Source organism: Barbus barbus (assembly GCF_936440315.1).
Source record: "Barbus barbus genome assembly, chromosome: 5".
Taxonomy (NCBI): Eukaryota; Metazoa; Chordata; class Actinopteri; order Cypriniformes; family Cyprinidae; genus Barbus; species Barbus barbus.
The window spans coordinates 17,872,717-17,887,494 of record NC_136733.1 but is presented as its reverse complement, the minus strand read 5'-3'; the positions used below and the strand labels follow the sequence as shown (position 1 = coordinate 17,887,494).

General features: G+C 38.4%; 2 protein-coding genes across 2 annotated transcripts in view; both read left to right on the top strand.

The window, feature by feature from the left end:
- Positions 1 to 682: 682 nt before the first annotated feature.
- On the top strand, positions 683 to 14,210 carry LOC306869452 (tubulin-specific chaperone cofactor E-like protein; the record flags this gene model as incomplete). The annotated part of the gene is made up of 8 exons (XM_079416231.1): positions 683 to 821; positions 1,158 to 1,297; positions 2,062 to 2,243; positions 3,016 to 3,272; positions 4,003 to 4,129; positions 4,305 to 4,421; positions 6,244 to 6,468; positions 13,877 to 14,210. The coding sequence occupies 8 exons, from the start codon at positions 683 to 685 to the stop codon at positions 14,208 to 14,210; spliced, it is 1,521 nt and encodes a 506-aa protein (XP_079272357.1).
- The window catches only part of LOC306869186 (alpha-tectorin-like), a 37,164-nt gene continuing 26,714 nt past the window's right edge, over positions 4,329 to 14,778 (top strand). Inside the window, exon 1 of the mRNA XM_079415829.1 lies at positions 4,329 to 4,421. The gene's annotated coding sequence lies outside the window, so the exon portion shown is untranslated. The remainder of the gene's footprint in view (positions 4,422 to 14,778) is intronic.

The window sequence follows — 14,778 nt, the reverse complement described above, 5'->3', positions numbered from 1 at the left end:
AAGTCCTTTATTATTAATCCTTTATTATTATTTCTTAGAAAAATATATTGAGAAAGTGCTTTCACTTTTTAGTAGTGTTAAAACACCTTTGTCCACAAAATTTAAATCATCTGGTGTTAACAAGCAGGAGGAAAAAAAATATTTTAAAGATTTTTTTTTCACCCCCAAAACATATGTTAAAAACATCACATTTGATGATTAAGGTGTGTACAGCATATGTATTCAAGGTGTAAGGAGTGTTTTTTCTTACTTTTTACCTTCACTACATTTTTAGAGTCATTGAATTTAAACTGTTTATGTGAATAGTAATAACGTTTTTCAAAACTTTATAAAACCAACATGAATACAAATAGCACATTTCTATAACTCTGCATGTTTTTAAACTAGTTTTTTTTTTTAGATGATTTGTCCTTTTTTTTTTTTTACATGGATACTGTTAAATATTATTGACCTAAATGTCAGCTCTTTGAAACTTGTACTAATCTTTGCCCTGGTTGAAAATAGACAAGCTAGACAAGACAAGCCTCTTCGCAAATCGTTTCTGTCAAGCACATGCCTGTCCACTTGGTCGACATAACTGATAAACCTATTTGTTTCACTGGAACTGATGCTACATTCACCTACACACGCTAGTCCTCTGTGTTTGCTCAGCTGAAGGTGTGAGAGTGGGAGGAGAGGTGAGATGGAGTCAGAGGAGACAGAAGGACGCACTTTAGTGCAGGTGATCAGTGAGAAGTACAGCCCGGAAAACTTCCCATACTGCCGTGGGCCAGGAGTTGGAGTGGTGATCCGGTCGAGTCCCCAGGGTTCACCTGTCAAAGGTCGGTTTTATTTTTGGCCGTAGGTGAAATGCTGCGCCTGCTAGTTAAAGAGGGTGTGTTTGAAACAGTAGAGTCTGGATCCTGAGACAGTGGTTATTGCCATTTAACATTGTTTTGTTGCATTTGTTGAAGAGCACATTGTTATCATTATAGTAATGTATTCTAGGGCCAAAATCTAAGAATTTTGTGAAGATATTAAGTGAAATGCTGTAAATAAATAAAAAAAAATTTAAACCCTATACGGGTGGTTGTAACTTCTTCAAATTCTAATGAATTTTCATCTATACAATAATTGGTTATTTAAAGGCAGTTTATATCTCCCTCTGTGTATATAAGATCGTCTGAATCTGCCCAGCATTCTGGTTCTGGATGGTTGTGGAATCACGGAGGCTGGAGATGAGGAGGAGGTGGCCACTTTCTGTGCTCACGTGGTTGAGCTAGACCTCTCTCACAACCAGTTAAAAGACTGGGGAGAGGTGAGAAAAATGTGTTTGAATCACAGGTTTTGTCTAACTGTATTGTTAGGTAAGGTAACACTTACTGTACAATTCAATAAAATACAGTTTACTATCAGTGATTAATGCATTAGGTATTGTACACTTATAATGAAAAACACTTTTAATGTTAATTTATGGAACTTAAAAAAAAAAACCTGCTATTATATGCAGAAATTAACATTACCCAAGGATAATAAATGCTGTAAAATAAATTGCTGCATTAAATCATTGTTAATATATAGAGCCGTATTAAGTTTTATCAGATTTCAATACTCTGATGTTGTTAGAATAATTTGTATTGCTAATGCTAATTTTCATTTTTTGGTGAACTATTCCTTAAAGGTGCGGTCACGTACTATTTTTTGACAACATTTCACAGATGAGGAATCCGTGTGATATTCAAAATTCCATAAGAGATTGATTTTGCATCTGGCTCATCTCTTTTCACACAAATTTGCTGTTGACAAACATAATGCTGTTTAATTTGAAAGTGATGTCTGCTTTTTTCACAGCAATATTTAGCTAATTCTATGCATTTTTGTTCATGAAACTAATTTATAAATATACCTTTACTTCATTAAAAAAAAAAAAAAATTACCTTTACTAAAGCTTAATTTTATGCATATGTTAGACTGTAACATTCAAAAATACTGTGAAATCGAGGTCTGCTACCTGACACAGGCTTGACAAGACAAACTGCTTGGGTTCGGTCTCTTTTCTCTTTTTTTCTCTCCTCTCTGTAGATAAGTAAGATCCTGTGTAACATCCCTAACCTAGATTTTCTCAATCTGAGTATGAATCCACTGAGAGGATCGAGTCTAGAGCCTGGAGCTGCTGAAGCGTTCTCAGGCCTCCGCCGCCTCGTGCTCAATAACACACATGTCACCTGGGACATGGTGCATGCACTTACACGAGAGATCCCAGAGTAAGTGTGTGTGTGTTTAACATTGAAGTAGCCTCGGTCTGAACCATCTAATGTGTTTGTGAATGTGTTTTTATACATTATTTATGATTTAGGTGTGCAGTTTCTCATTAGTGCTGTCAAACAATTAATCACGATTAATCGCATCCAAAAAAGTTTGTTTACATAATATATGTGCGTGTACTGTGTATATTTATTATGTACACTTAAATACACACACATACAGTATATATTTTGAAAATATTTACATGTGTATCATTTATTTTATATAAATATATTTAATATATTAACATAACATAATATATCTTAAATATATACATGCATGTGTGTGTATTTATATATATAAATAATAAATATACACAGTACACACATACAGTATATTACGTAAACAAAAACTTTTATTTTGGATGCAATTAATCATGATTAATCGTTTAACATCACTACTCGGCATTGCGAAGGTTAAAGGAAAATATAAATAGAGACAATGTTTTGCCATGACTGACTTTAGTGATTTTAAACAAAATTACTTTTAAATTACACCAAACAGTGAAGCAGTTTTGTTAAAATATTTTATTAAGAAATTAAATCATATTAACAAATCAAATATTATGCCAAACTAACTGTTTTTATGTATTTTTTTTAATCTATTTTAATGCATTTTCTATTAAAATGGAGATATTGTTTTAGCACTGTGCTGTGGCATCAAATGGGAAAATGGGTAATTTTGTCATGCACTAAAACTTTTCTTATTTTTCTTGTGGTTGTATGTATGTAGGTTGGAGGAATTGTTTTTGTGTCTGAACGAGTATGAGAGGGTGAGTGTGTCATCTACACTGTGCCCGTCCCTGAGCCTGCTGCATATCACAGATAACCAGCTGCAGGATTGGGCGGAGGTGCGCAAGCTGGGCCTCATGTATACAGGCCTGGTGTCTCTTATCCTGGCAAACAACTTCCTCTCGTCTATCCACGAGCCTGAGGACTCCCTACAGAGACTCTTTCCCAACCTGCGCAGCATCAACCTACACAATTCAGGTGCTGGATTGCATGAACATAATCTCTGTAGAAAGAATATCATCACAGACACACACACACTTCTAGGTAGTTGCAGCATTAAACCTTTACTATCTAGGTTCATTTATAATTTAAACAAAACTGAGAAAATCACCAGCCAAAACTTTAGTGGTCCACATGGTTCATGCACTGTACTCGAAGTCTTCTTAAGTAACACAGTAGATTTATATGAAGAAAATACCAAAATGGAAGCCGTTATTCATTAAAAATCTTTGCTTCCACTGTAGCTTTCTGATATTCGTCTTCTGTTATTCAGTAGGTCATCTAATTTATGTTTTGGGTAGTAAATATTTTTAAGTACCTATTCTGAATAATCGTGTAGTATCAAAGGGTTAGTTCATCCAAAAATGAATTACTTTCCCTCATATTGTTCCAAACCATAAGATAATTGTTCATATTGGAAACACAAATGATATTTTCAATGAAACCTGAGAGATTTCTGTCCCTCCATTTAAAGTACATTCCACTAAAACTATGAGGCTTCAACTGTCAGAGTTTTGGTTGCATGGAGTGTTGCATAGAGGGACAGAAGTTTCATTAATATGTATTAATTTGTGTTTTGAAGATGAACCCAAGTCTAATGTGTTTGGAACAATGTGGGTGAGTAATTAAAACTGAATTTTTATTTTTGGATTTTATTTTTATCCACTTATTGGATTATTAACAGAAATGTAGGTGTTGTGTCATTTAGGTTTAAGTCGCTGGGAGGACATTGAGAAATTGAATTTCTTCCCAAAGCTTCAAGAAGTCAGACTGATGGGTATTCCTTTACTGCAGCCCTACACTGATCAGGAGAGACGTTGTCTTATGGTAGCACAGTAAGTAACCGTACACAAAAGTAGCAACTTTTGGAATTTGCAAATTGTAAGTATTGTTGGAAATGATTGCACAAATCAACGTGGCCACCAATATGGAATTGTCCACATCCGTGCATTCCATGTCTCTTTCTGTTTCTCTCCCTCACACACTTGCCCTTCTTCTGTGTTTTGTAAGTTTGCCTCACGTGACTGTATTGAACGGCAGTGTTGTCACTGATGGAGAAAGAGAGGATGCAGAACGCTTTTTCATCCGTTACCACCTGGACTGTCCTGAGGATGAGCTACCCCAAAGGTGACCCACCCGCACCCCTCACAACACCACACTCCATATACACAACTCTCTCAGTCTCTTTTTTTGTTTCTTTAGAGAACTATGTACAGTACATCCCAGTGATGTACTGTACATAGTTGTCCCAAATGTCTGGTGTCTATGTATTAAAATATCCTATTTAATCAACCTATCATATAAATCTAAAAAATGTGCTTCTTTTTATTCCCTCATAACTGCAGAACTCAGGTATTATCTGTTGCCCATAACCAATATTATCCTTATTCCCAAAGTTACTAAAAGGCTGTCTTTTAATTATTTATAGTATATAAACATCCTTTAAGAAAGTTAATTTATTTATTTTTTTTTGGTTATCTTTTTGATAAACATAAAATAGGTCTATATAGAAACATATAGAGGGACCTTCAAATGGACCGTTTAACAAAGGTTCAAAAGTCACAATAAATCAGAAGTAGCGACAAATCTTTTATTTTGTGTTGTGAAATACATTGAGGGAAACGGATCATCAAAAAAAAAAGCAGGAGCGGGAGCTTGGTTCTGTGCATTGGCTGTTGATTGGATGGAGGCAGATCTGAATGCAAGCTTGCATGTCATTGTAACAAAGGGGTGGGATTTAATCGGACAAAATTATTAGAGTCCAGCAAATGTCAGCAGACAGAATTCTGTTGTTTCAGTGGAAGATCAAGGTAGAATATTTGGATTAAAAATTATGAGGTATAAAAGATGTAACAACATGCCAAAATAAGATCCATAATAGGTATTCAGAAAACATAGATGAATTTTAATTTCATAATGACTATAATGAGCACTAGTTTCTTGTTCATACACTCTAAAAAATGCTGGGTTAAATAAAACCCAGCGCTGGGTAAAATATGAACAAACCCAGCGATTGGATTGTTTTGACCCAGCGGTTGGGTTACTGGCCAGAAGGTTGGGTTATTTACCCAGCGCTGGGTTTTATTTAACCCAGCATTTTTAGAGTGTATACAATAAAATATGATCTATTAATTTTTACAAAGCTCATCGTTCTGAGAAGCGAGGTGTGCTCTGATTGGCCAGCTATACAGTGCGTTGTGATTGGCCGAATACCTCAAGTGTGAGACGGAATGTTACCCCCCTTCCCATGTTGTGATGCCATGTCCTGGTGCAATGAGACAAAAACAATAAAACCCTTTATAAATTAGGCATTTGTTGCATCCAGTGGGGACATAATTACTGATTATTATGATTTATACTGTCTTTTTACGCATCACGTTGCATCGCGCCACCTAAACACTACCATGTATGCATTTGTGATCGGAAAAACGAGAAACATCAAGCGCTACTCTACACTGCTTAAAACTCGTGTTTGCATAGTCAGTGGCAAATTCTTTAAATAAGAAAACATACTTACAGGCTGTGAGTCAGAAGCACCAGACTGTCCTTGCAAAGTTGGAATTGCCCCACTTTATTGTGTTCACATCACAGCCATTCATAGTGTTCACATTGTAGGCTACTCTCTCCCAGGTTAAAGAAATAGTCCTCCATAAAATATTTTCTATAGAACATTGTTAAGTTTAGTTGAAACTAAATTTTGCAGCTATGTAATAAAATCGTAACATTTCGAGAGCCCAACCACCTTTTTCCGGTTTAGCACAAAAAGCCTCTCTCTCTTTGGCCATGCTTTAAGTTTCATGGTGGCCAACCACACATTCCAACCTATTTTCCTTTCACTTCCTCTTCTTTAGTTTGGCGTCTCCAGTTATCCAGGTGACGTTTAACTCTCCCATCCATCCCTCATGTCTTCTGGCTTTCCCCCTTCCCTCATTGCTTCTGTTTTTTGTAGGGACTTTCAGGGATATTTTGGTGGGCTTTTTGGTGGATGTTTTGGAGGGTCTTTGCAGGTCAAAGAAAAAGGATCACCCACGTTCTTAGGACACCCCATTCCACTTAACCTGGGAGAATGTGCGGAGGACTTTTTCAGTGACTGCGGCAAGCCCCAGCTTCAAGCAGGGGACTCTAACCTTTGGGAGACAATGTGTCCACTCTCTCCCTCCTCAAAGACTCCTTTGTACTGGAATACTCCAATCAGAAAATCGATACACAATGTGGCAGCTTTATTCGTTCTTCCCCTCCTTATATCCCCCTCTCTCCCTCCCTGTTCTTCTCTCCTGCCCCTTTTCATTTACTTTGGGGGGGGGGGGGGGGGTTGAGTTAGCTGGAGGATTTTTTCAAAAGGGGATGGAATGACGTCCCTGACTCAGTCTTTCCTGTTTTTTCCGTTAAGCAATGGAGATGCTGTTGCCTTTGTTCTGGAATGGCTCTCAGACCTAGTGAATTGATTAAGTTGTCTAAACAGTTATGACACAGTTCCTGCTCCAGCTATAGAAGGTCAGAAACTAGAGATGAGATGGAAATGGGCCTTTCTCAGAAATACTGGCCTTTTATCATCAGTCTAAAGAGAGGTTTTTAACAACTGTTAAAAATAACCCTCTCTTAAACAGATGTGCCCATGATAACACTGACATTCATCCCACTTGCAATTTTGTACAACTAAAGTAAGGAGCCCCACACATAACGTGTAGGAAAAACTAAAAACGAAATACCATAGCATAAATACATAAAAACCACAAATTAAGAATTCATTACACAGCAATCATTTGTTCCCCGGTTTAGTTAAATTATGGAAATGATTGAACTCAATTAAAAGAAGGGAACAAATTAGCACAATGTGGCCACAAGTTAATAGGTTGCAGGAACAAATTCTTAAAGGGGTCATATGATGTTGATAAAAAGAACATTATTTTGTGTATTTGGTGTAATGCAATGTGTTTATGCGGTTTAAGGTTAAAAAACTGATTATTTTCCACATACTGTACATAATTGTTGCTCCTCTATGCTCCGCCTTTCTTAAACGCGTCGATTTTGACAAAGCTCATCGTTCTGAGAAGCGAGGTGTGCTCTGATTGGCCAGCTATTCAGTGCATTGTGATTGGCCGAATACCTCAAGCGTGAGACGGAAATGTTACGCCCCTTACCATGTTGTGATGCCGTGTCCCGGCACGATGACACAAAAACAATAAAACCCATTATAAACGAGTCATTTGTTGCATCCAATGGGGACATGATTACTGATTATAATGACTTATACTGTCTTTTTACACGTCGCCTTGCATCGTGCCGCAGAAACATTACCATGTCTGCATTTGTGATCAGAGAAACGACAAACAACAAGCACTACTCTACACTGCTCAAAACTCGCGTTTGAATAGTCAGTGTCAAATTCTTCAAATATGAAAACATACTTACAGGCTATGAGTCAGAAGCGCCAGACTGTCTTTGCTAAGTTGGAATGCTCCACTTTATAGAAACAGCCTTTGTGCAAGCCAGCATTTTAGGCTACTCTTCCAGGTTCAGGAAATAGTCCTCCGTAAAATGCGCTGCACACACTCTAATATTTGGGTTGATATTATGATCTGGAACAGAGTTGTAAATACAACTTAACCACTAATTTCTAGTTGTGTCCTCTTTTGGAAGCCCAAACAAAGTACTTTCGATTTCACAATGAAAGACAGCGTCATGAAATAATACTATGGTGAGAATAATAGTTCCGCCTTCTTTCATTGCGTAAACATTTGGGTGGTGTTTTGCAAATCTTCCCATATCGTGACGTAGGCATGTGGGGGCGTGTTTGAATGAGCCGTTTTAGGTGGCCATGGTATTAACTTTTATAAAGAATATCTCTTTGGTTTTGAGACTTTAGTCTTTGCAACTTCAGGGATCTCATCTATGCACAAACAGCTTGTAACACTCCAAAGAGAAAGGAAAACTTGAAATCGCATCATATGACCCCTTTAATTCGTGGCTACGGCATCTTTTTTGTGTGTGTGTGTTTCATTTTTTATGTCTTGTGCCAGGCACATACAGTAGTTTAGGAGTTGTTCATACAAATAGTTCACTATATTCCAAGTCTTCTGAAGCCGTGCAATAGTGAAGAACACACTGAAATGTATGCAGTTACTTATTGCACATCTGAATAAAATTTTGATTGACAGCTTTGGTCACCATTCACTTTCACTGTTTGATAAAAGAACGAAAATCGAATGCGTTTCAAAAGACATGAGAAAGTTTTCAAGACTGAGTGAACCATTCCTTAACAACTCGATTTTTCATTTATTTTTTCCTGTGCCCACCAGGACCACTTCTTCAGAGACTTTCTTTTCAACACCTAGGTAAATTAAAGCCAGGGAACAATCACCCTCATTTCTGACCTCCTCACTCCATCCCCATCCTCTGTTTCTTTCTCTCTGTTCCTTCCTGTCTGTTTCTCTGGAGGGAAAGCCATTTTCCCTGAGGGATGAGGTTGAGATTAGAGTTGGCACTGGAGGGTGAAAGGGCAGGTGCAGAAGTAGATGGTAAACTCTAGATATGGGTTAAGGTTGCCCCCTCTTTGAACCCAGCTTGCTCTTTCCCCCACCCTTTTGGGCGCAGATCAGAGCTTAGGCTATGTTACTGACTCATTGATAAAACTCTGAAAGACGACAAAGCTCTGAGAAACAGAGGAAGACATGGGCAAAAATAAATTATGCCTCCCTGACCTCAAACACACCTTTGGACCGGGCCCTCATTGAATGCATGAGATGTAACTGGTGTAGAGATCCATTCAGCCTAATATATGAGACTCAAACTGTGGTAGCATGGTTAGAACCATCTGAGAGATTTTCAAAGTGATTTCACAGTAACCTTAGTCGCATTTACGGTTGCTTAGACATAAACTTTAAGTATAAGTATGCATGAGACTGTTATCTTTATAAAGCTGAGATGATGTTGAGATTTGAGTGCTGGCTAGTGTAATTCAAACCTTTCACTGCTTGATTGCTCACAACGATTTCCTAGATCAGGCCTATATATGTTGTTTAGCATATACCTAGGAATATCCTTCCAAAACTACTTTATGTGCACTAAAATAGCTTTTGTACTGTCCTATAAACAAAAAGTGTTAAATACTTCAGCTTTAGTTTAATTGTACCAAGGCTGTGAGGTACACTTGTTATAGTGTATGTAGGAAAGAGGGAGGCTGCTAAATAGATGAAGGAGCTCTATATATTTAACAGCCTTTGAGTAAGTAAAACCTGAGCCGTGGCCATGGACATGTTGATCCTCCCTTGGAGGAATGGGAAACACAGGAATGATAGCAGAGGGAGGGATGCAAAGACAGGGATGACAGAAGGAAAGTGTGAAGAAAATGAAAGAGACAATTGGTCTTACTGTCTTTGAGTAACCATAGCCTGGGACCCTTTTGACAGTGAAAGACAACATGGGGCCTACAAGGATGTAAGAAGGCCAATGTATAGGGAAAATCTAAGTGTGTCACTCTTTACGGACAATGAGAAATTTAAGAAGATAAGTGGATTGCGTAACCAGGCTCATGGTGGATGTCGATGCTAAAGATGTCAAGATAGAAGGATTCATAGACAACATGTAGACAAGTACCCATTAAACATTTAATGCATTTGCTGCAGTTTTAATTCATTTAATGGTATAGTGGTGAGTGGTGACTACACTGAGGTTGACTGGACTTGATAACTTGCAGAACCTGAGTTAATAACATTTTCTTCAAACAGGCAGCAAATTTATTTATTTATTTATTAGTCAACAAATTATATATTTTTTTAACAGGACTGAAAAATTAATGAAATCAGACTGTATTTCAGTCTGGGCAATCAGTTCAAATTCCAAGTACTTTTTATTGTCACTCAGGACACCTAGCGTCATAAAGAATGCAAGGTAGTGTCTACAGCTATGTCTGAATTAATTTTAATTCTCTCTTTCCATAGCATTAGGGCTGTTGTTAGGGGGGACAACCGATAACATTGTCCCGGGCCTGCTAATGTCCTCAATAGCATTGGGTCCCACCCATAAAATATAAGGTGAATATTTTAGACACTAACATATGCATAAAATACAGAAATATCACTTTTTTTGACTGGTATTTTGTCTTGTGTGACAGTTGTTGGAAAAGAAAACTATGCTCTTGGTCTCATGTAACCACCTACATCATTACTATAGCAACCCATGTAGATATACTAGTTATTGCCTACACTGTCTTAAAAACAGATTTGATTCCAACTGATGCAAAATGACTGTCAGTCCTAAAAATGGGAAAGCACAAATGGCAGTTGTGTGGAGTGTGAATAAAGGCTAAGGTTCTGTATCTCTGCTGCACCTTTCAAATAGACAGGTTCCCCACTCCAAGTTCACCCAGGGTGACTGCCACTGTAATGTGTGTACTAAAGTTTCTTTGGATAAAAAGCCAAATTGCTAACAGGTAAATCACAAGTGAATTATCTTGGGTCTTAAGGGGATATTTCTCATGTCAAGTTGTAGATATCTAAATTTTGAGCTAATTGTTATTGTGTGCATGTTATCTACCTGACAACAGATCATATTGTTTTTGAGGGCATCAACAACGGCAGTATCTACAGTAGACTCACTGTATGGCTCTACTATGAACCTGGTGCACTGCATGGTGGCGACTGTTCGGTCCCATCTCCGAGACTGATCTAAGCACTGTTCAAGGAATCTAAGGCAGCTATGTTATCACAGCGAACACCCATTCGCCTTCATTTAAGGAGCTTAGCCACACTAAATGAGACCCTTGAGTGAGACTGTTCTTTCTCTCAGACAGAGTGGTACTTTGTATAGAGGGGGAAGTATTCCCATGGCGAAGGCAGGGAGCCACAGGCACCTACCCAGGCTCAGGCTCTGCTTTGTGGGGAGACTTTTCTGGACAGGCTGGGGAAATTACTTTGATTGGCTGTGTCGGTTACTGTAGCCCTCTAAAGCTAAAAGACTTTTTTGTGGAGATTTTATTTAATTGTTCCTGCCGATCTCCTCTTATCTTTCCCACAATCCTTCAGCAAGACGGGAAAGAAGGGAGGGTAAACGGGGTGGTAGTGAGAACTTTCTCACGGTTTAAAAACTCACTGTGTTTCACAAACAGGTACACAAATACACAACCGCATCTTCTCAAAAACACACACAGATCTCTGGTCACTTCCATGGTGCACTGACATTATTTTTGTTCAGAGGTGTTGTCTTTTTTAAACAGTTGAGGGTAATTTACACTTTTGATGAAAACGGACATATGCAGACGTCCCACCCTGCAAAAACTAATTTCTGGCAGATGACACAATAAGTTCCTGACCACGTGGCTGACCACTTCACCAAAAACACATCTTAAAGGATTAGTTCACTTCCAGAATAAAAACTTAATAATTTACTCACCCCCTTGTTCAGTTGAAAAGAAATTAAGGTTTTAGGAGGAACACATTCCAGGATTTTTCTCCATATGGTGGACTTCAGTGGGAGCCGACAGGTTGAAGGTCTAAATTGCAGTTTCAGTGCAGCTTCAAAGGATTCTACGTGATCCCAGCCGAGGAATAAGGGTCTTATCTAGCGAAATAACCTGTCATTTTCTAAAAATAAATAAATAAAATGTTTACACTTTTTAACCACAAATGCTCATCTTGCACTAGCTCGACCTCATGCTTTACGTAGTCAGACACACGTGACCAAAGTGCAAGTACCAACACAGTGTTTACAAAGCGAACATGAAAAAAAAAGGCAAATGCCCTTTACAAAAAATAAGTAAAAACAATGATGTCAGACGATTTTGAAGTTGGAGGAGAAAATGATGGAGATGGAGTTTTTCGCCCTACCCTACTTTTTTGAACCGAAGTACACCGACAAAGAACTAACCACGCATGACCTTTCCAACGTGATTATGTAGGACACGCATTGCAGAGCTAGTGCAAGATGAGTATTTGTGGTTAAAATGTATATACATTTTTTTTTTTTTAGAAAATGACCAATCGTTTCACTAGAGAAGACACTTATTCCTTGGCTGGTATCGTGTAGAACCCTTTGAAGCTGCATTAAAACTGAAATTTTACCTTCAGCCTGTTGGCTCCCATTCAAGTCCATTAAATTGAGAAAAATCCTGGAATGTTTTACTCAAAAACCTTAATTTCTTCTCGACTGAACATCTTGGATAACAAAGGGGTAAGTAAATTGTCAGGAAATTTATATTCTAGAAGTGAACTAATCCTTTAACAGCAGGAGGAAATAGATTTTCTCTGTCTTTCTCTTGATTTCTGTAATGCATACAATTTGTGGATGTCTGCTATCAATATGCAGGAGACTGTCGTACCTTTCCGGGAGTCTGCATATGTACACATACCATGTTTTGAAAGCATTTATCAAGTAGAAGTGTACTTTACCTGTGCTGTCGTAGATCATTAGCTCTGTTCTAAATCCTGGTTGACTTAGTCTACATAAGCAGTTGACTTCTAAAGACATGAAACCTCACTTTTGACTGAACTGGAACAATTGGAACAATTCACATAAGTCGCAAGTCTGCACAAAGATTGACAGATGTAAAAGTATGACCGATAATTGATTCCAATAGGGTTAGCATATTGCTAAGCTAACTGAAGCATGCTGTAAAACGGACTTATAAAACCCAGGAATGAGTTAGCATTTTTGAACTCCTGGTCAAGTTTTTGTCGAGAGAACTAGGGCGACGCTAGTCTCAGCCTCAGACGTCACGCCCACGGAACGTTGGCTAAGCGTCTGATATGGCACACTTATCTGGAAACACTTCAGGAGTGTCGACGTCGGATTGGTTGAATTATTCAGGATTTCCGGGAGACGTGTGTGTCGCGTTCTTTAACGTTCCGCCTGGAAACAAAGATGCCATGGTGCCAAACCCCCTTGCAAAAAAAGAAAGCTGTCGTGTTTACAACTGTGACGACGAGCGCTTATCAGGATCAACTAAACGCTGGATTTTCAAAAGTATGTGAAATATTTAAAGTTTGAGGCATAGAATCTTTAAAATACATCTGAGAGTTTCACACTGTTATTGTGGCGACATTTCCACACCCCGAAATGTGATGCTGAACAAAACGAACTGTGATTGGTTGTTTGACATGTCGGCCATCGGCCTTGGCCAATGAAAGCTACCAGACCTTCAGCCGTCATTCTGAAGGTCTGGCTACGCAAGACTAGGGTGATGCTAACTTTCTGTTGGCCTACAAACACACCATCCATGGAGCACTCTATTAAATACTCAAGCATAAATAATAATAAAAAAAATCTATATAATTCTTAAAATCAGTATCAGTTACAAGTTATCTTGGAAGCAAAATATTGCTGTCTACTGTCTGGAATAATGGCCTTTCTGTCTGTATAATTTTGCTGATTGTAAATACTTTCTAGGTAGGCAGTTCACTTTAGAACAGAGCTTTTGTATATTCTCTCTATTCCTGGTTTCTTAACAGTCTTTCTGTCTTAACTAAAATCCACTCCAACAGTTTCTTTTAACAAAAATGGGTCACTGAGTGTAGTAGAGAAAAAAGCATATACATGGGCTAAATTCAGATGGTTCTCTTTTTCTCACTGCTGTCCACTCTTTTCAGGTACCACACTTTGGTAGCACGCTATGGCCGCCTAGCCCCACTTGCAGAGGTGGATTTGCGCCCTCTCTGCCATGTCCAGGTAGAGGTGCATTTTGGAGACCAGACAGAGCCCCTAGAGCTCAGATTGGATCAGACAGTGGCAGACCTAAAGAAGCAGTTGAGGGCCGTGGTCCAGCTACCTCCAAACAAGATACGTGTGTACTATATCGACCGGCAGCTTGGCTACGCACTAGAGCCTCAGGAGATGAAATATGGAGCACGAGCACTTCATTCCTACAGTATACGAGATGGAGATGAAATCTTGGTGGTGCCCAAGACACAGAGCAACAACTGAGCACTGTTTGGAAAAAATGACTAGTTTCCAGAGTTAATGGAATACCATCTTCCAATTAAGGCAATGGGAATTCTGTGCACAGAGCACAAATGAGAATGCCTTATGTTTAGGACAAAGAAAAACTGTCAGTCTGGTTTTCCAGAATCTTCAGTCTTTTTTAAAAATGGTCCCTAAAAAGAAACATTGGATCAGGATTAAAAATACCTTTTTAACTTCCACTGCTCTGCGGATGTATGTATACAAATCAAAAATAATGTGTGCACTTTTCTTGTTTTGTGTGTGTGAGACTGCTTCTCAGGAATTACCCAAAACCACATACATGCCTCTACTCTAAAGAGTATTTTACCATTTAGTAAAGGTGCAGTATGGAATATTTGGCCCTCTAGTAGCTGAGGATAAATATGATGGTTTGAGGCGTACCGGTGTACCCGTGTGCAATCATTTTATAAGAGCAAATGTCATTATCAATATCAAAACTCGCCCCCTCCTAAGAGAATGAAGGAATTTAAAAAGACAGATATCCATGTCTTTTCAATGTCTTTTGAGCAGGTAACTGTCTTCACCTGTT